The 22,268-nt window shown below is 44.4% G+C and overlaps 1 protein-coding gene across 1 annotated transcript in view; it reads left to right on the forward strand.

Annotated features, from left to right (window-relative positions):
- Nucleotides 1-2,473: 2,473 nt before the first annotated feature.
- The window catches only part of Maml2 (mastermind like transcriptional coactivator 2), a 323,871-nt gene continuing 304,076 nt past the window's right edge, over nt 2,474-22,268 (forward strand). Inside the window, exon 1 of the mRNA XM_055615600.1 lies at nt 2,474-3,517. Coding sequence (XP_055471575.1) covers nt 3,017-3,517 — 501 coding nt within the window. The 5' untranslated portion in view covers nt 2,474-3,016. The remainder of the gene's footprint in view (nt 3,518-22,268) is intronic.

The following is a 22,268-nucleotide window of genomic DNA, read 5'->3' on the forward strand; positions in this document are numbered from 1 at the left end:
ATATTATCATTCTGATTTATAATTTATGTTACTAGGAGTAGCTTGTTTGGCCAAGGGCCACTGTTGAGACCTGTGTTACCATGGGCCTTGGAATGAGCAGTGTTTTTCATTTAAATACTACATAGTTTTCTTTCACTGGCTGTGACTGCTAAATATGACAGAAGTGCAAGTTAGTAGAAGTTGCACTACTGAACACTCCTTTTAAAAAATGAAATATACAATGGTCAAAACCCTTCACTTTTTAATGATACAGGAGACTCTGTTTCTATTTGTCTTTCCTAATAAATACAGCTTCTCCTTTCTCCACATGAATGGAGAGGAACTTGGCCTTGAAGGAGACATGGAGAAGGATGTTTCCAAAAGAGTCAAAGGTTATACAAATAAAGTAGTTGACTCAAAAAAAATTTTTTTGAGATACTGCAGAACAGAATTATTTAAATAGAGCTAACATGACAGATCTGGGGGGGGGGACCTCTGGGATTAGGGATATTCTAAGCCAATATTCCCAAATCCAAAGCCCCTGAAATCTGAAATGCTTTGGATTCCAAGCATTTTGGAAAAGACATACCATGTCCTATTTGAGTGTACCTGTCTCCATTTCTAACTTAACATCCTGGGACCTGTGGGGAAAAAGTGGGGGAGAGAACTGTGGGTAAATTCAGTCTTGAGCTACATTATTTAGTTTGCTTCTTCCCATAGCTCATGTTTGAAGCAGGATCACACGACTGACATTCTAGAATCTGTTAAGTGAATGAGGCTTTGTGTCTGGAGACCTCAGATCCAAGTGACTTAGAAATTACATCGCTTGCATTTTTGTTGGTCCTGACTTCCAATACTGTGCCCATCTTAGTTTCTTCTCTATAATTGACAAGCACGCACAGGTTTGTCCGGTCTGGTTGAATATTTTACAAACTGCACCATCTGAAGAAAAGGAATTACCCCTCTCCTTTTTTGTTAGGAATGTGCTCGAAATTATGAGGTACGTTAAATATACCAACCAGTTACAGACAACACACCTTATATTTGGTGAATTTTCAGAGAAACCTTGGGGGTTTTTTATTGTTGTTTTGGTTTGGGGTATATATACATATATATATTTCCTTTCTCAAGGTAATGACAATATCAGCCTGATAAAATGTTTGTTTATCCCTCATGATTTGCTCATCACCTCCCAGCCTGTTGCCCAAACTAACTGGCTCACAGGAGTGGGTCCCTTTAGGAGACAGCTGTGGACTTCCCTCTCAGCACCTCGCAGGCAGCACTCACTCACCAACTTCCTCACTGTGCAAATGAGCTTTTCCTCCGCGCTCACCCTGCTCTTGCTGGGGTGCTCAGCGGTGTCGTTCACAGCTTATTGAAAACCGAAAATCATATCCTCAGGAGGGCGGACTGCGGGCCTGGAAGGGGAAAAATACAGTCCCTGCCTGGGAATTTCTTTAGCACTGAGAAGCGCTCGAACACTTGCAAGGAGACTGGGGAATTTCCCCAGTCTTCCCCCCACCACAGCACCCAGGCTGAGGCTGAGCCCAGAGCCGGCTGCAGAGAGATGCTGTTTTAGAGGGTTTGCTTCTTCAGCCACTGGGAGGCCTCTGCACTCCGTTCCCCGGCGCCTGGCTGCGATTACTCACTGGAGCAGCGGCACCAGCCTTCCACCAGGGAGCCTGAGCTCCCGCCCTCCTCCCCCATCTGCAGCCTGCTGGCTCCCTCTCTCCCTCTCTGTCTCACTCTCTCTCTCTCTCTTTCTCTCCCTCTCCTATCGCAGCACAATGAAAGCCTGTGTTTCGCCGTGAGTCCGAGGAGCGGGAGCCGGTGTCACGAAAGCGCTCGGAACAGACCTGAAAGAGAAAGGAAAATACAAGCTACTTTTTTCTTCTTTTCCCCCCCCATCTATAAAGCGAAGCAATACAAGAGATAGGAGCCACATTGCCTTTGGGAGTCCAGACCCTCTGAGCCACTGGCCGGGCATGGAATGTACAAAAGTGGACAGAAAAGTGGCTGGACATGACTCGGTGCAATTTGCTGGAAGTTTGTAAGTTTGACCATCGTTTGTAAATTACTCTTGGAAGACTTTGTCTCTCTTGCTACTGTATTAGAATAGAACTGGGGGGTGAGAAATAAAAAACGTAAGTGGGAAAGGGGGAAAATGTGTTGAAGGAGCCTCTCAGTAGCCAGTTACTTCAGACTGCTTTCATTTAAGACTAAGAAACCTAAGAGGGAATCAGGATTTTTGCCGGTGATTGGATTAGCTTGAAGAAAAGAGCATGGTCCTGACGTCCAATTACTGACGTTGTTAAGGCTGAAAAAGCTGTCTCCTTTGGGGAGAAGACTACATCCTGCTGTACACCCCCCCCCCCCCAGGAGAAAACCTCAACACCAGAAGAGAGAAAGGGACGGAGAAACCAAAGACAGTCCTCCTTGATCTCACACAGTTTGAACATGACTTCAGAAGCCCTGGGAAACAGTCCTGTTGTTTGTTTCTTAACCTGAGCAAAAGTGAAGGCTGCTGGTTCCATAGACCACGACAGAAATGTGTTTCTCTGCAGAAACACCCTATAAATAATTTTCCGGAGCAACTAGGTGAGGGGACTCTGGGTCTCTATTTAATGACCATTTTGATTCCTTTTGCTGTGTATTTCTGTCCCTTCCTTGACAATCCCTGAATTCCTGAACTGTCCCCCAGACTTTGTGTTTACAAAGTACCTAGAGGCTCTTGTCAGCCTGGTGGGGGAGAAGAGCAATCTACCAACTCTCTCCAAGTTCTCCTGAGCTGTCAAATGCAATTAGACTAAGTTTATCAGGGTTTGTTTCCAACTTCCTCTCTCCAATTGGTTTCTAATCTTTCTCCCCACCCTCCGGTTACTCGCTCCCCTCCCCCACACCTTCTCCACGGCTCCCCACCCTCTGAAGACCTCTATTCATGTGGCCCTGAACACTGAAACCAGCTTTGCCTGCAATAGCCAGCCCCAGCCTCTTGCACCTCACCATCCCAGAGGCAGTGATCATTGTGTCCAACAAGATGGGGGACACAGCGCCCCCGCAGGCCCCCGCAGGAGGGTTAGGGGGGGCTTCTGGGGCGGGGCTCCTTGGAGGGGGCTCAGTCACCCCGAGAGTGCACAGTGCTATTGTGGAACGCTTGAGGGCTCGCATTGCTGTCTGTCGACAGCACCACCTGAGCTGTGAAGGACGCTATGAACGTGGTAGGGCTGAGAGCTCAGACCGAGAGAGGGAAAGCACCATGCAGCTCCTCAGCCTGGTTCAGCATGGCCAGGGGGCAAGGAAGCCTAGCAAACACGCTAAGGCTGCAGCCACGACTGCCACCACCACAGCCCCTCCACCGCCCCCTGCTGCCCCTCCTGTGGCCTCCCAGGCAGCAGCCCCAGCCCCAGCACTTCCACCAGACTATCATCATCACCATCACCAGCACAGGCTGACCAGTAATGATAACAGTGGGATAAACCGAGAGCAGCAGCCATCAGCTTCGACCCCCGGGGACCAGAGGAACTCGGCCCTGCTTGCGGTAAGGCACCTGGTTTTCTCCTATGATTCTGGCTGTAGTCATGCGGCCTTTTGCAAAGGTGGTGGCTGGCTGTCTTGGCCTCATGTGGAATGGATGGCCATGAAGAAGGCCAAGGTATCAGTCCCTCAAAGGCTGCTGGGTATGAGTATGTGGTTGTAAGCTCTTACTATCAAAGTCACCGGTGCTCATCGTCGTTGTCCTACACCCAAAGTGTGTTCCTCACCAGGTAAGAGCCTGGGTTCTCCAGAGGCTCCAAAGTCCAGTTTGTGAAAGAAAAACCTTATGGCTGAGAAATCCTGCAGAATCTTAATACTTTAGCACATTGGCTCTGATTAAAACAAGTAAAACATTCTTTACTTGATAGAAACTTAGCTTCAGCTGGCCTGTTCACCTTACCCCATCCTCCTCCTCCCACCTCTGAAGTCCTCTTCACCTGGGCTTCAGAGGAGTCTGTGATTGACATTACATAGTGTCCTCACAGTAAAAAAAAAAAAAAAAAAAAGTGAGGGAACCCCTCAGGCAGACTTCTGCAGGAATGCTTGCTTGGTAAGAGGACTCCCAAGATCTTCATGAGCTCCTTCCCCAAGCCCCAGTCTAGTCTTTATTCTGAACCCTCAGATCAAGCAGTCTTATCTCCCAGCACTTGTGGAAAGGCACTGCGAGCATTTTACTGTGGTTCTGGGAAGCAGTCCGTCTTCAGTTCTCCCAGTAACGGCACATCAAACCCTGAAGCCTGAGTAAGTTTCTGACTGGAAGAGCTTCCTCAGAGGCACAGACAACACCCCACCCAGAGGGAAGAGTGTTGAGTCATTGGTTCTTGGTTGTCAGTCTTGGTCAGGTGACCCACTTGCTTTTGGTGTTCAGGCTCCCCCCTCCCCTGAACTGCTATGCCATTAGCCTTTCAGTAGGAGTAGGAAGCCAGTCCTGTGCCCAAAAGCTTATCCTGCTGGGCTCCTGAAGCTCTGCGACTGCTCACTGGCCACTGCAGCCTGCCAAGCCAAGCCTAATGAAAGGAAGACAGGAAATGGCTGTGGGAGCCCCCAAACACTCAGAAAGCCCCAAGGAAGAATGGTACTGAGCAGCTCCTGAAGGAGGAGAGGGCCTGTTTCAGTCAGCCACTACTCCTTCCTGGCTGCTCTTTGCCGTGTCCTTCATCCACGGTGATTCCCATGGTCCCCAGTAAGCTCTGGGGACTGAGACACTGCTCTTCTGCCCCACAAGGCACACATTTTTCTTGGGCTGCCTAGAGCTGTGATTCTGGGACTCCCAGATCCACATGAAAACTAACTACCCATAATTAAACTGGCCCGTGCTTTATTCCTGAATGAAACTATTCAGTTTATATTGGAGTTTCCAGGCCTGTATACCTCTCTCTCCCACCTGCTCCATCCCCACTTTTCTCTGGAATTCCCAGCTAAGGGGAAGTTTGTCTCCTAAAGAGAGATGCTAGGGAGAGGGAAGAAGGAGGAAAGAATGAGGTTTGTGTGCATGTGTGTGTCACCAGCTCTGCAGCCAAAAGTAACTAAATGCCTTGATTGTCCCCAGTAAATTTATAATCTGTCTGCAAGCCTCCCAATAATGCGGCTTTGTGTGCTTCAGAGTCTCCTGGTGAGTGCTTCTGGGGATGGTACTGACAGCCAGGCGCCCAGGACAAGCCCAGAGGGGAAGCCTGATCTCTGCCCTGGGTGCCAAGCCTAGAGAAGCCCACGGTGTGGGCTTGTCCTGTGCCTCTCCCTCCCAGCCTCAGCGAGGAAGGTGGAATGCCCCCTGTGGCCTTCCTGGGTTTTTGCTTCTGTCCAGCTGGGAGGGAAGTTGATGAAGTCTCTTTTGCTGGAGTGTTTCAGGATGCAAAATGAAACCAACTTTAGTGGGTTTTGTAACTTGAAGTAGCTTTGCTTCAGATATCAGGGACCGGAGGCAATAGGGTCTACCTTCTCTGCTCCAGTTTGCAGCTACAAAAGCTGAAGGTGTTTGCCACCCTTTCTCGGGACTCTCTTTTCTCTCTTCCACCCACCAACCACCTCTTAAAATAGCCCCTTGATGGAGCACTCTCTGTGAGTACAGGGACGAATCTGGGAGGTTTGGTATAAAATAGGACAGAGAGTTGGCAGCTCAGTCCTTATGCTTGTTCCTAGATGAGAGTTTATGGTATCACGGGGGTTGGTTTGACACCCTGTTTCGGTTATTGGGAATTCCCTCCGTATTTTAGCTTCTAAATTTGGGGCTTTGTTTCTTCCCATGTTACTCTGGTCTCGGAGGCACATTCTGTATGAAGCTACTGCAACTGTCTAAAGTGGGAGAGGCCACAGAATTCAGGAGTTTCATCTAGAGCTTTCAGTTCGCTTGGGAATCTCTTATGTTCAGGGAAATGTGAATAATTTTAAAGGGCCTCTGCATAAGAATGCATGTCAGAGTCTCCCTTAGTTTTGTTGTGGCTATGTCCATTTATGTGGTCTGGATGTGTTGAATGTAACACTTCTCGGGTTAATTTGTATGCTGTAAGTGCCCGTGTATGCCCTTTGGAGAAGGAGAAAGTATTGATCATATCAATTAAAATATGCATACTGTACCCTGTCGAAGTTCTGTAACCAGTATCTGTTGTGCGGCCAGTGTCTTGGATATCGTCAGTACTGCCTGCCAAGTGAAGGTGAAGGATGAGATCTGTCCAGTGGGGTAATGTTGTCTGTGAGGGGTGTCCTGCCGCAGAGAAGATATACTGTCTGGGTTCTTTAATAGCTTGAGTTTGAAGAAGAATGCAAGAATAACCTCTAAGTCAGTTCTAATTTTGTCTACTTGAGAGCCTAATTCTGCTGCCCTTACTCAGCCAGTTTCTTCATTTAGCTCCAGTTCAGGGGAAGCCCCACTTCAAGAAACTACAAACACAGGGCCTCATCGAGGGCTGAGACTGCAGAGCTCTGAGGCCTTTCTAGCCACTCAGAGAAGACTTTAGCCACTAAATCACTTTCTGCTCAAGTATGTTTGAATATCTGAATGAGCTGTAAAACTCAATAATCACTGGTCCGTGGAGCTGTTAGGTTAGCACATCCGTGAAAATTACTAATCTTTCCCTCTTGCCCGAAACACACTCTCTCTGTGGCACAGACCATTGTTGCTAGATTAGGTGGAAAAATGGTACCCAGGCATCTTCAGCTTCAGACGTTCTCTTTTTTCTCCCGTGTGCTGTGGAGGAAAGAGCACAGATGAGACCAGCAGCTCGTCCTTTGGTTCGGTGCCTGCTTGATCACTAACCTGCTGGATATGACTGAGGACTAATCACTTAGCAGTCATGCGCCAAACAGAGATCAGCTCTTTCATGGAAGAACACGAATTAGCCTGTGTTTGGGGAATGCGTTTTGGAATAAAATGAAAAACAAGACGAAAGCATCACCAGCGATGCTGCTGCTGGGCTTTAGGGATGAATACTGGTTCCTCCGTGGTTGAGAGAGACCCACTCAGTTTTCCCCTGTCTATTTTAAGAGGTAAAATAGCTCTTATTGTAAACAGAGGGATTAGTATCGCAAAATCAGGGCTGTCAAATACAACTAAAATAGCTGTACATTTAAGTATGTCTGAAATCTTAGGAATATTACTCAAAGTGAACCGTGCTGTGAAGTCTTGGGTGTCTTTCTAGAGTGCCCCTTATACCTCCCTGTGGACCCCAGAAGCCTTGGCAAGGTGTGTCCCCAGAGTGTCTAAGGATTTTTGAAAAAGTTGTTTACACAAACAACATGGGAAAGTTAAATATTTTGCCAACAGTATTCTAAAATGCCAGTCCTTAGGTTAAGAAAGTCCAACCGGTAAAGTGATTGCTGGAGTTCCTTTATGAGTTTCCAATTGACCAACTCAAAATTTCAGGGCTTCGAGAACTGATAGACTAAGATCAGAAAGAAGAGGAGAACCTCCCCTATCAGTGGACTTGGGGAGGGGCATGCATGCAGAAAGGGGAGGGAGGGTGGGATCGGGAGGGGAGGAAGGAGGGGCTTATGGGGGGATACAAAATGAATAAAGTGTAATTAATAAAAACAAAATTTCAGGGCTGCACAAGGAGTGGAGGGCAAGTCTGGAAGTCTGAGATTAGAGGTCTAAATAACAAATCTCCTTTCTGGGACTGTGAGAGGAGTGTTTACATTATTTGTTTATGCAGCCATCATTTCCTTAAGAACAAACCTATTTTGTTTTGCTTCTCCTGAGCAAAGTAATAAAGGGAGAGTTCTTAGTGGCTCAGGACCAATATTTACCTCATTCAGGTAAACATGAGGCAGCGGGTTGTAGTGGAGAGAGTCTGACACATAGTGGGTGCTCTCTCAAATATCTTCAGAAGGCTTGCACTGATGGCTGGTGAGGTCATGCATGCCCAGGTGCTCTGTATTTGCCATAGAAGTCATTTGCTTTCTTTGAAATAATATCATTGCCAAGTACTATTCATCAATTCATATTCAAAATATTTATCAATATTTTTCTAAGTCAAACTTTAATGTCTATGGCTTTCATATATCTCTGTTCAAGCTTAAGCACTGAGGTGATAACCGGAACTCTCAAACATTCTTAGGCACAGCAATTAAATCTCACTAGCGGTCTGACCATGATTAGTTGTTTTCTAATTGTGTTGTTCACTTTGATTCTTAGCATTGTTATTTCATTTTTAAAAAACCTTCTAGCGAATTTGAAAATTAAAAAACCACCACCCAGTTTTTCAATGCATGCAGATGAAGCCTTTCCGAGCGGATTCTACTGCTGCCTCCTCCCTCATCTCAGCCCCTTTGGTGTGTTCAGCATTCATGGACAAGGCCATCCATGTTTAATGAAAACAACTCTAAATTCCTCCTCCTTCATTTTCATGCTAATTTCCTTCACACTCCAGCAAGCTCTGTGGGAGAATAAAGGAGAAATGATATGCTAAAGACACAGCCTGTGCTGCCCACAGTCCAGTGGAGAGCCACCTCCTGCTTTGCAGAACTTCCTAGCTTTCAGGATGGCCTTTAAACCGACACAGGAAGTTAAAGAGGGAAACAAAGTCGTAGGCCCACCTAAGGGACCCAGGGAGCTCTCTTTACATGTATTATGTCATCTCTACCAGAACAGGTTGGATGGGTGACATTTGTCCTGCATTAAAAACGAGGACACTAACATTAAGATGGGCATAATGATTCATGCTTTTGTAATTGCAGCAACCAGAGTCCCAGGTGCAGGTGTTATGAGTTTGAAGCCGGCCTGAGCTATATAAAAAGTTCCAGGTTAGCCTGAGCTACAATGTGAAGCTGTCTCAAAAGTCCAAAAAAAAAAAAAAAAAAAAAAAACAGGCCAGGCAGAGGCAGGCAGGTCTCTGTAAGTTTCAAGCCAGTAAAGCTTAGTCTATTCAAAAATAGTGTGGTGCCGAGCATCATCGTAAGGAAAGTGAAACATGAGTGCTCTTAGTGGGTAAGGAAGAGATTCAAATCAGGCCAGGGAAAATCTTAGAAAGAGGTTGGCTTGCCTCAGGGCCTGCGAGGGGTAAGGAACTGAGGATGAAATGTGGGTGTGGACTGCAGGCAAACATGTAGTCATAGAAGTTAAATATTTAGGGGCTAGAGCAGAGAACAGTGTGTTGGGTAAGTAGTGAGAGGACATGTGGGGTTCAGACACCCCCTGAAAATGATGGCATTCTCACAAGAGCAAATCAGAAGCCCTTGTCAAATATGGAGCCAGAAAGGAGCAGAGCTATGAGGAATACTAATCCTTCATGTGCTTGGAGACAGCATTGCCTCCTCCTCCTCCTCTAGCAGTCTCTTCTTAGGGAATACGGCCTAAGTGCTGTGTTCTGCTAGCCTCAAGTCCCCGAGGCTGCTTAATGCTTCGCTGTTTACACACTTCTTCGTTCATGGTGAGTTATATACAGCATGACATGGCCTTTGGTGCTGAGAGCAGAGCATTCTAAAAGCACCCTGGCTAGACGGGAAAGTGAAGCTCAGAGGAACGGAGCTGAAGCCTCGTCCCTACCCAGATTCCTCTAGTTGCAAGCAAGGTCCGTCCTGTTGACATAATGAGCTCTCCTGATGAGCAGGTGGATTTTTGCAGCTGCTGGGTTTGAAAATATCTTGTTGATTAAAAGAAGCATTTGGGGAAATGTGCAGAACACTGTGACTATGGATAATAAGTGAGATTTACTTGTTTTCAGTATAGATAGGTAATTGATCCTTTATGCACATTAGAATTCAGCAGAAACCAGTGCCCTTTGCTCAGCCTTCTTTTACAGGGTATACAGAAGGAGACCCAAGGAAAGCCAATAATGCCAGCTCTCTCCGGTTTAAAGCTCAGACCAGGCTGTGTGGGCTACTCATAGCTAGTGCTCCATCTTTCTACCATCTTTCGGCTTTCCCTCCTGACGGTTAAGGGGTAGATGTGCAATGACATGGCCTGAAGAGAAAAGCTTACATTACTGTAAGGGCTGAGGAAGTCTAGAGTCCAGCATAGTCAGTCAAGTTACTGAAGGAGCAGCTACCAAAACTAGCCACCCTCAATACGCTCACACACCCATACTTTCTGGTTCCTCACGATCTGAGCAAAGGTTTAGAAATTATACATCAAAATGTGGACCTGGCTGATTTTTAGAGTTTGGGGAAATTATTCGCTATTTTGTGGTGTTCACAACGCTAGACTAACATAAATGAACAACTTGGGATGGCTTTTTGCCCCTGAGAACTTATTAAAGGTGTGGGGACTAGGTCAGAAATCAAAGGATGCCAATAGGCTACTGAAGGAGGTAAGTTAGCAGAGCAGTGAGGATGAGCCTGGGATCTGGAGTAAGATGGCTAGGTTTAAGTCACCACTCAACCATGTATGAGCTGTGTCATCCTGGTTAACTCAGCCAAATCCTCCTGCCTCAGTTTCCTTGGAAATGACGGTAGCAGAACTAACTTCCTACAGTTTTTCAGTAAGTGAGTCAAATGTGTGGTACCATGCACAGGCTCAGTAAACTACAGTTATTACTCATGTGAGACACATGCTTGCAACCTCGCCCGAGTCTGTGTCTAGAAGTACACCAGATATCTGTGGCCGGGCATGGCTGCTCTCTCCGATGTCTGCTGAAGTTAGTGCAGGGTCCTACGGACTTAGTTTCCCCCCTTGACTGATGTTGTCATTATCATCTGGGATCCATTTGCAGACTTGTAGGGATGTATTTAATGTTGGTGGGTTCTTGAGAACAAGACCAAACAATACATCAGACTCAACAAATCCAGTCTTGAACTTGACAGGAGTACCGTCTTGACTGTGCACTAATAGAATACATTCTGAGTTTCCATTCTGCCTGAAGACTGAGTAAATGAGTTATTTAAATTATCTGCAGAGATTTTGAATCCTTTAAAGGGACTAGCCTAAACCTAACAATTTCACTAAATTTTTAATTCAAATTAGCAAATAATTCTAAAAATAAATCCAGTCCCAGAGTACAAAAAGGGTGAGAAGGCCCTTGCTGTGCAGAATTTATGCTTCTGCAAGCAGATTCTTGTCGAGGAATTTGTTAGCTCCATCTGCAAGTGAACAGGCGACACAAACCTGCCCTCATCCCGCCGTTGAGCAGCTCACACTTACAGTCCTTTGTCCTGATGTGGCTTCTGGCTTTGAATCTCTCCTTTGCTTAGTGCCTCCTCAAATGTGCCTGTCTGTAAGAAACATAAAAAAGGTGCTGCCAAGCCTTCAAAGCAAACTTAGTGCTGGCAGTTCTCAGCCAAAGCAGGGTGCGCTGATGGAGAAATGACGACAGAGAGGAGAATGGTGGGCGATGCTTGTGTATGGCTGCTTTCTTGGTTCTAACTCAAAGAATGGAGTCAAGGTTGTGTTTCTCGGCTTGTTTGTTCCTATCCTCTAAGCCAAGTTCCCAGTTACCTTTCTCAAACCGTAATGATGCTTACAAAAACGAAACATCAAATTCAGATGGGTATGTTTGGTTTTGCTCTTATTTTTTAGTGGTGTTCTTGTTTCCTGAGTCATCCTGGCAGGTCTCTATGGGATATGGAATCATTAACATCGTTGCTTTTAACTTTCCTTCTGCTGGAAACAATGGCTGAGGTACATTAGTGCATCTTACCCAGCACAATAATTGGTCTCACCCATGTAAAGTCTCACACTCTGAATCTTTTGCTCTTCAGCAGAACTTGTCAGGTACTCCTGATGGATTTGAGAAGAACATTCACTAACTGTCTTAAAAAAAAAAAGTTGAGGCTGAGCAGATGTCTCAGTTGGTAAAGTACTCACTGCACGAGCATGAAGACCCAGTTCAATCCCCCAGCACTCACAAGAGAAGGCAGGTGTGGTGGCCCAAATCTGCAGTATTCCTGCTGAGGATGTGGAGAGAGGAGAATCTCAAGAATTCAGCTCTCTAGCTCATTTGGAGAGTTCCAGTGAGAAACTTTATCTCTAGCAACAAAGTAGGTGGCATACATAACGTGCACACACTCAGGTGCCCCCTCACGAACGCACATTCAGTCACACTCACAAGAAGTTAAAGGAAAAGTTTCCTAACAGACATCAGGACATACAGAGCAATCTCTCAACGTCAAAGTCATGACAACCAAATAGGGTACAAAGAAGTAGAGCTTAACTGGCTCAGTATACATTGTACCGGGTCTTTGAGATGGTGATTGCTCTATTTAGGTAAAACTTGTTCATTTCAGGGGACCTCTAGAATCTAAAGCATAGAAACTAAAGCATTCTTTGGATAAGCTGCTGAGAGGCCAAATTTTTGGTTATGGCCATGGTTCACCTAAGTGTTAAACCATCTATGCTTGGCACATCTGGTTGCCACATAGCACTGTGTAATTCAGACACGGTGAAGCATGTCTGCTGGCATTATCCCATTCTGTTGTCTTACAGCAGCCTGGAGAAAGCACAGAGTTTAGACATCAGGGTAAACAGGAAAGAGCAGCAGCCCTCCTGACAAAGCAACAGAAGCTCCGCTTCAGTAAAGTTTGGGTCCAAGTCCCAAGCATTGCACCAAAGAGGGTTCCCTTTCCTGGCTTAGATTCTGTGCATGTGGATCTGTTTGCAAGCTCAGTCCCCCAGAGAGAATGTCTGAGCTGTCTTTGTGCTAAATTAAACATTGGTTTTCTCCTTGGGAACCTGATCTTCCATAGGCCAGGCAACAATATCTTTCTGAGAGAGCCCCAGCCAGCCATTTCCCGCAGGAACACACTGGCTGGGGAGCCTTTTCACTTGCTGTCTTCTTAGCTCCTGTGTGAGCGTGGTGCAGGGGAGTTGTTTTGTCTGACTAGATCCAGAAGCCCTCAGAGCAAAGACTCACACTGTAATTCCTGGTATAAGGCTGTCGTGTGCTGCTTAACATATAATAAATGAGGATGGCTAGAGAGGCAGCCAGATTATTCAGGATTACATACTCACATGGGAGGACTTTCCTTACCTCTCTCCCCTCAACCCTGCACTCACAACATGCAAGGGAGTGTGTAACAAACAGAAGCCATCTCCTTCCCCGCTTTATCTCATCTCCATCCTGTCTGTCCCCCAGAGGGCTAGTTCATGTTGCTCTAAAAATAGGCCACTATTCTACAATTTATAGACCTGTATCTGCCTGCAGAGAGAAAACAGACAAAACTCTCTTTTCATAGATGAAGAAATGAAAGCTCCTTAAAACACCAAACAAACAAACAAAAGCAATGTTAGAGCCAGGGGAAGAACCCAGGGATTTTCACATCTGTTCCAGGCTAAGGAACATGCCATTTATCAAGATAACTTTTTCAACCTATGAAAAAGGTAATACTTAGTAGAACACTGGCATAAATGTTAAGATTGTGATGGTAGCAGGAGCATGGGGCTTGAAATTTTTCTTTAGGGTAGTCTTGAAATGATCATGCCACCCCCTCAGGCTCATATCACCCTCTCCCATGGAGCTTTCCCACTCATCAAAAGAACGAACGGCTACCGTTTCCTCCTTTAAATGGCATGTGGCCTCATGACGTTTTGTTTGTTTGTTTTGGTTTTTTGAGACAGGGTGTCTCTGTGTAACAGAGCCCTGGCTGTCCTGGAGTCGCTTTTGCAGACCAGGATGGCCTCAAACTCACAGAGGTCCACCTGCCTCTGCTTCCCAGTGCTGGGATTAATGGTGTGAGCCACCATGGCTCTTTTTGTTATTTTGTCTGTGTTTTTTTTATTTTTGTTTTTGTTTTCATTTTTTCAGAGCTGAGAACAGAACCCAGGGCCTTGTGCTTGCTAGGCAAATGTCCTACCACTGAGCTAAATCCCCAAACCCATATTTTTAATCAACTGTATGTGACAAAAATGACATCATACTACACCTGAGGATGTCCTTGAAGTTCTTTTGGAACCCAGACCCAAGAAGCTGGGCCTGTATGGAGGCTGATTCCCCATGCAGAGAAACGAAAGCACACTCCTGCGAAGGGCACTACCACTGTCATCATATGGCCAAGCCCTCCTCCATGTCAGCACAGCCTGCTAGAAAACCACCCCATGCAGCCTGCAGAACCATGAGACATTGTACTTGATTGAACCACTGGATTTGGGGTGGCTTATAACGTCAGGAAGGTTGACCGATTCAGAGCTGGAAACCAGCAAAGGGCAGTGGCTGCTGGCTTTAGCCATGCTTCCGAGGATGTATTGCTTTAAGATAATACAGTAAGTCCCTCCAATGGTTTTGGGGTTAGACTGGATAATACTTGAGGAGACTGAGCAAGTGATCAACACATGATGGTTAAGCTCAAGGCACAGACACTGATTGCCTTGCTTTGTGCATTCTCTTTTAACCTCCTCCCTTTGACACCTCACTTTCTTATCATGTACATCCAAAATTCTCCTGGGCTTCTTCCCCAGCTAACTATTCCTCAGAACCTCATTTCCCCCCCCCCCTCCTTCTGGATGATGGCCTCTTATTCCTCCTAACTACCAGATTTCCAGCATTCTCGTTATGCTCCAGGGGTCACATCTGCCTTCGGTAGTCTACTCTTAAAATAGAAAAGGGTTAACCTCATAAAGATGTCACTCCCTTGTACTGTTATGCTGCCCTTGGGAGACTCAAACAGCATAGCAAATATATATGGCCGATGTAATTGCATTCGATCCTTGAGGTCACTGAAGACTGGGACAGAATGCAGGGAAGAAACAGATTCCATCTTTAAAAGCATTCTTTTAAATTCCCACTTGCTTTTCTGTGGGAAATGGCGGTACTCTGTGTGTCTTGTTTTATTTCCTATTTTACCTTCACAATACATGAATAAACAAATGAAGGGATGGTTGAGTGATATCATATTAGGTCTCCATGCTGTGTTTATTAGTGATGTACAGTAAGAGTCTAGCCTAGAAAGCAGGAATACCAACTAGCAGTGAAACTTATTTCCTTCAATTTACTGGTATTGACTTTCTCCCTCTTCTTCTATTATTGTTATTACTATTATTATCATCACCATCATTTTAAAACAATAAGAAGAACCTGGTGAGTAGCTTGGGTTACCACTGAGGCCTGTTTTGGTATAATGCACTTTTGAATACTCCCCACATATTTGGCTTTTATTTCTTGGACTTTAGTATCTCCTAAATTGTTTCTATTAAGGAACAATCAAAGCAGAGTTAATAAAGATGGGTGTGGTTTGCTTTTCATGTTTTTTTTTCTTTTTTTTTTTTTTTTAAGATATTGATAAACAGAGTCCAAAGTAACCTTACTCTCAAACTCCAGCCATGTCAGAGTGGGCAGAGACCAGCAGCATTCCTTTATTAGTACCTGGGGCAGGGGTAGACAGCCTAAGAAACTGGCTGTGGGAGCAGTGCTTTGTTTAATCTGTAGCCGGACCCCCACTGCACACCTACCAACCACTCTTGCAGGATTTCTGTGGGGTAAGGAATATTCCCGAATTGGTCTCCACCAGGAAATGATGGCATGTGACAAGGAATATAAAGTAAAAAGTAATTCCTTCTCGGGGTTGACGGGTGTTCAACTGCGCACATCAGTCCCCCATCTGTTTGTCTCTCCCTCATAGACACATAACAATTGAAAAGTGCAAATTGATGGATGGGATTTTATCCTTGTCACCACTTCATCTTTAAAATATGTTTCCTCTTTAAAGGGGAACTATAAAAGACAGTCACAGAGAAATTGGCTTGGGGGATGGGAGTCAGCTCACTGCTATTTTTTTTTTTCCTTATCACTAAAACCCTAAGCACAGACCATAATCACCTATTTCCCCAGGGCAGCCCTAAGCCCTGAAAACTCAGCTCTGGTTAGGGATTTAATAGAACTGGAAAGAAGAAATAAGCAGGACCTGCCCCAACACACCAACAAAGAAAACATTTTCCTGAAATATTAAATGGAGAGGAATTCTCAACACACACTTCACCCTCCTGCTCTCTAGAAGCAGCTAGAGCATAGCTCTTCAGTATCTCTGTGACTGTCACCATCTTGGGGGGTCGTTGGATCATGTCTGAGGCTCCAGGACAGCTAGGACAGCATTTTTTTTTCTTTTTCAACAAAGCAAAATGTAACTGGCACGAATCAAAAAGTGTCCTTTAGTCGTGGTTGTCATACTGTTCATTGAAGGGTCTCATTGTCTCTTAGGTAGGAGTCACAGAGATACCGACCCCTCCCCAGTTGTTTCTGAATAGCTCGGAATTTCCTTTGTTAAGATTTTTAGATGAAAAAAATGTTGGTGTTATGCTGTGTAATGTGACTTTTCTTTCTTGACTCCTAAAGCAAAAGATATTAAGTTGCCTTTCTTCTGTTTTACCTTTGTCTTACCTTTGCTGAAAAAAAAATGGACTCAAAGTCTCCAACATACACACACTTTGCTCAGAATGATTGTTTTTTAATATATGAACACAATTGTAGCTATGTGAGTGACTTTCATAGAAAATTAGAAACAAAGAAATTCATCCAAGAGTATTTAAAAGAAATTGCTGCAAATAAACAGAACCATGCTGGTTTATAGAAACTAGGAAAATAGCTGCATTATAATAGCTAGAGTGGCAGGAAACCTCTACCCTGATCCAGGTGTGGACTGCCGTGGTTCTCTTGGGTTAGTCAGGTATGTCCCTATCTGCAACCCAGGAAGCTCTGGCTCCTTAGTACTCTGCCTGCTTCTTGTCCTATAGAAGTTAGCTGCAGGATCACTTCCTGGATAGACCTCAATGGCTGTCTCAAAAGAATAGGCACATGGCTGAGCTCTCCCTAATTCTTGCATCCTTCATCCTTCATCCTCTTATAGTTTTTTATTTTCTTTTACCGCAGGATTTATTTTATCACTATCTGATTTCCTAGTTTGTGTGTTTCTTCTCTTTCCCCAGTGGGACTCCATGAGACCAGGCGCCATAGCAATTTTGCTTACAACAGGCATCCCAGGCTCTTGAAGTCCTGGAACTATACAGTAACAATCTGTTAAACCAATGTCTAGATTGTTGATTTGTAACCTGTAGTGATCATATGTTGCTTTCAGAGATGGGAAGAAAAGAAAAGGAGAGATTATTCCAAGGCCCCACATATTTAATTATGCATTTAACATAGATGTGCCTAGAAGAGAGAGAGAGTTAATGTGAATAAAAACAGGATCCCATTGAAAAATTCAGATGGTAGATACTGTCTTAAAGTTTTTCCAAGGTTCAAATTCTAGTCTTGTCTCTTATGAGAGAACGCTGTTGGTGTAAGGAAAGGAGTAAAGAGGTAGGTGTTGAATACTTACTATACGCTGGGGCCTCAGTGTGAACATCTTGTTGGACGGAGCTTACATTTTAATGGAGAGACATGATGTAATCTAAGAAAGGAACATGCCAAACATGATGTGACAAGGCACAACACCAGGTTCCTTAGTTGAAGTGGCCAATTGAAGACATATCTGGATTAATTAAAAGAAAGCAGATCTGAGAAACACATGGGAAGTGAGAGCCACAAAAAAACACCTGTCTTCAAGAGTTCTAAGAACTCCCTTTGACACAGAAGCTCTGCTCAGGCTGTGCAGCTTCCCATCAATTCCTGGCCCAGCCTGGGTGCTCTCTTCACCAGTATGTGTGAAGCGTTGATATTTTGATGCGTTAGAGCTACTGCAGCCCTTCAGTCCAAAATCACTGAGGGTCAAGAACTACAGAGAAAATGCTGAAGTTCCTTTGGTGGAGAATACCATTCTGCTTAAGGACAAGAAACAATGGGTGGAGTTTAAGGACCTAGGTTTGAGCCTCAGCACTGAAAAAGAAAAGAAAGGATCAGGATCGGATCAATGAAGAAAGAAAGGGAAGACAAAAAGAAGGAAGGAAGAAAAAAAGGAAGGAAGGAAGGAAGGAAGGAAGGAAGGAAGAAAGAAAGAAAGAAAGAAAGAAAGAAAGAAAGAAAGAAAAGAAGTACAAAAAGGAAGGGAAGAGAAAAAAATAGGATCAGAAAAGCAATGGTTAGCACCAGGGCCACAGGAGGATAGTGGCATAGCCAACTGTCAGAAAGTTTGCAGAAACACTGGCCATAATAATAATAATAATAATAATAATAATATAGTACCTAACACACATACCATCACTGTTTCCTCATAGAAACCCTGTGCTATTACTAAGCTGTCAGTGTAGCTATTTGTACTTTACAAATGAGAAGCAGACTTGGAGAAGCTGAGAAATAGTCCTGTTGTTAAGTAGCAGCTGTGCTGAGCATTGAGTGCAGGTCCACATACCGTCTCCATAAGTTCTCTGCAGAACTGAATTTACAGACAAGTGTGAAGGGCTCACATTTGTTTGCGATAAGCCTGCAAACCTGCGGTCCGGTATGGGGCACACTGGCACACTGGCACACTGGCAGCAACCTTGAGCAGTTGGAACACAAACCCTTAACTGCATTTGCAGCTAGATTGGGCCAGTGAAGGTGTCCAGCTTTGCAAGCTCACCCACACAGCCCTGGAAGCCAATGAGTCTTCTAAAAAGAATGGCAATCATGAATGGAATGAGGATGTTGTACTCTCCAGCAGCACCAAATCTAGAATAAAGGACGCTGGAAAAGGGGTCTCTCTCTCTCTCTCTCTCTCTCTTTCTCTCCCTCCCCCCTCTCTCTTTTTCTTATTGCAATCATTAATTTGTAAGAAAACAAGGCAAGATGACAGTATGGTTTACTTTGTGAAACTAAACACTTAGCTGTCGTGTTTCTTATGACTCCAAGGAATCCACTAGCAGGGGTGCAGAGAAAAGCTGCACAGTCGTTTTGAAGCAAGGACTCAAAGGAGATTCTTCACGGTTCTTCATAGGACCCAAAACTGGTCTTTAAGTCTTTCTCCTTCCCGTTGTTTGCCTTTGAATAAATATCTTGGGTGGGACTTAAAGGAAAGGATCTGCAGCTCTTTGCTCAGAAGAAACTATTGTAAGCATTTCAGATCCAAGTGGGGAATAAATACCTTTAAATTGATGAATTTTTGTTTTTACAAAAAAAAAAAATGGTGGAGGTCATAATTACTGAGATTTTTTTTGATGGAGGTAAAGATATGCTTTATTTATCTCTAATTCAGTTTCTACCATGATGTCAGACATGTAGCCTGCAAGCATTCAGTAAGTGCTGAACTACACTGGAAAATATACAAACATGAATGTTTGTGTGCCTGTGAATGCTTGCATTCATGTTTATGTAGGTACATGTGTGTGCATATGTTTTGAGGCCAGAGGATGCCTCGGTTGTGGTTCAGCGGTGCTATCCATTTTCATTTTTGTGTGTCTGTTTGCTGTTTTCGAAACAGGGTCCTTCACTATCCTGGAACTCACCGAGTATGCTAGGCAAGCTGATCAGGGCACCCTGGGGATCCTCCTGTCTCCACCGCCCTAATGATAGGACTGCAAACACACAGCACCTGGCTTTCTGTGCATGCTTTCTGGGGACCAAACTCAGGCCTTTGAACATGAAATTGTTTGTTTGCTTTTCTTGTTTGTTTGTTTTTGAGTCAGGGTCTCACTGTGTAGCCTTGGCTGTCCTGGAACTAGCTATATAGAACTGACTGGCCTCAAACTCACAGAGATTCACCTACTTCTGCTTCCCAAGTGCTGGGATTAAAGGTGTGGGCTACCACTCCCAGCTTTTACAAGCATGAAATTTTAAGATCACAACCCCTTTAACTATTTACTATGCACAGAGTGAGCAACATTGTTTTTCAACATGGCCTTGTGGTGCAGCATACATATGTATATATGATCATATTGTCTAATTTGTCAAGCACTATTCTAGATGTATATGAAACATTAACTCTTATTCCTGTACTTAAATTGTGACATTATTCCTATTTGACGTATAAGGAAATAGAAGTGAGAGCTGAAAAGTGGTGGAGTAGAAAATTGAGCCATTGCTAGCTAGCTACGAATAGACCTCTATGCAGTAGTTCTTGCTTCGTATAGAAGACAGTAACACAGGTGTCCTCAGACCCCAGCTCATATCTGTTCCAGGCCTGAAGGAAGCGCAACAAGATGTTTGAAAGGCAATGCTGATTAGACACAAGGAGTCATCTCAGCTGCAGATGTAGCTCAAAAGGAATGCCTAAGGCGATGGATCAGTCTTTGATAGGGTTGCCAGTCTCCTGTTTTCTAAGCCTCAGAAAGTGCTGGAACATGTAGAGTCCGTGAATGACAGATATGCTTTGGCTTGCATTCTGGGATAGGTTTCCACAGCCACCTGGAAGGCCCGCGTGCTCAGTGAGACGGAGAACAATGCTGAGTCATTATCCACATTGGCCTCTTTGGCGTGGCTGGTCCCTAGGACAGATTCTTTATGTTCAGGAGCCAGACACGGACTATGTTCAATGTGCAATCCAGATAAAATGTTAATTCCTATGGAGGAAGGTTTCAGGACCTGATTATGCTGTGAGAAGGCAGCAATCCGTTTAGAAAACAAGTTTATGTTAAAGAAATGAATTGTCTTCTCTGTGTGGCCTTAAAAATACTTCAGCCTCTGTTCTGTAAGTGTGGTGTGGACTCTGCTCCTCCCTCATTACTTGCATTCAGATCACTCTTTCTAAGACCCTCATCTATCAACATCCTGGAGACATGGACCATTCCCATTGTGTATATTCTGAAGGAATTATTCTTTGGCTACAAGTAGCCATGAAAAGTGTGACAATGATGAGCATGAAGCCCTGAACATAAGAATCATCCTTGGACCTTTCTTCTGGGAATTAAACTTTCCTATAAGCTTCCATAAAACTTCTCAATCTGTTGTTAGGCCTCAGTTCAGGGAATGGAGAGAAAAAGAAGGCAGTTCTCCACCATTTCCTAGGGGTGCTTTTATTTTCATCAGAAGCTCTTTCTGTGCTAATAGATAAGAGACTTCGTTTCTTGAGCTTTCAGGTTCCTCTGTATAGAATGCACAATTCTGTACAGTGGCTTACAAGCATGTTCAATGTGGCTATGTTCCTTGATTTTGTCAGATTCCCAAAGTGCTCCAAGGACTGCAGAACCGGAAGTCGAGGCTTGGGGTGGGAGGAAGAAGAATCCGAGGAATCCTGGAGTAGCGGGGAGGCTTCCCCCCACAGAGCAGCAAGCTCTGGGAGGGCTGTAGAATTGCTTCCTAGTCTGTGCTCCACTTATTCCAACTCCAGGAATCTGAGCAGAAATCAAATGTACCTTGTTTCATGCTTACTTAATCCTGCGCCATTGTCTGTTGGTTCATCTATGTGGGCACCATTTCCCTGTTTTCTAGAAAACTAGCCGGGCCCAGGTCTGCACTGCTGTTTTCATTCGCTTCTGAAGTTTAGACCCCCAGCCAGCAATTTCTTATGCTTGGTTTCTAAATGACCGCTCACATGTGCAGGCTTCCTTAACCCCTGCATTTAAACTGTGCCTTTCCCTATCATGGTGAGGACCTTCTCAATGAACACGCAAAAGCTGGCTTGCAGCTTTTCCCCGGGACCTCTGCACACGGACTGTTCTTATTAGCTGGGCACCCCAGGCTGCTGGAGTTCCTATCTTGGCAGTGGACCATCAAACACCCTATTTTTAAGAGTCTCTAACTTAGTTGTAAACACGTGCTGTGACTGGGCTCTCTGTCTCTTTACTCATATTTACTGAAGCGGTTTAGCTGTTGAAAAGTTGTTATGATGAAAAAATTAAAAAAAAAAAAAGCTCAGCCCCCAGGATTGTTATTTTCCACTTGCTTAACTCAAAACTGTGTGATCTCACAAAAAAGAATGAAAGACAGAGAAGAAAGCGGAGAAGGAAGAAAGAGAGAAGGAGAGAAGGAAAGGAAAAGAAATAAGAATTGGTGTTTAGCTGCTTAATTTGATGGTCTGGTCATATTGTTAACTTAAAGGTACGAGGTGGGCTGGACATGCTGGGTCATTTTACTCTAACAAATGTCAATCAAACATGCATCAGGTTGGGGGTAGGGTGTGCTGTACATGTTTAAATGACTGGAACCACTCAGAGAAGTCAGTCTGGTTGGCTGTGTAAACTGTTTACGCTCTTAAAATCACGCATATTTATAATTTAAAAAAAAACACCATTCTTTAGATGTATTTAAGCTCTAAAGACCTTGTTCATCCCAATAATAGAACCTAATCACTATCCCCAAATTTCCGTACTTGCTCATTCATACTTGGGTGGACTGTTGGCATCTGAGGATATCACAGAATAATATGCAAGAACTTGGTGAAGGAAAAAATATCACACAGATATATCTATTTCTTTGAGCCCTTTACAAAAGGGTAACAAAGCACATTTAAACTTTTGAGAAGGTTGTGACATTGCTGTAGAGCAGGAGATTCTGGAATTTAAATGTTAAGAGGTTAGATTCTAGCTTTAAGAGTCTGAGAGCAGTGTC

The sequence above is a fragment of the Psammomys obesus genome, unplaced genomic scaffold, assembly GCF_907164565.1.
Source record: "Psammomys obesus unplaced genomic scaffold, mPsaObe1.curated_primary_1811, whole genome shotgun sequence".
In the NCBI taxonomy this organism is placed as follows: Eukaryota; Metazoa; Chordata; class Mammalia; order Rodentia; family Muridae; genus Psammomys; species Psammomys obesus.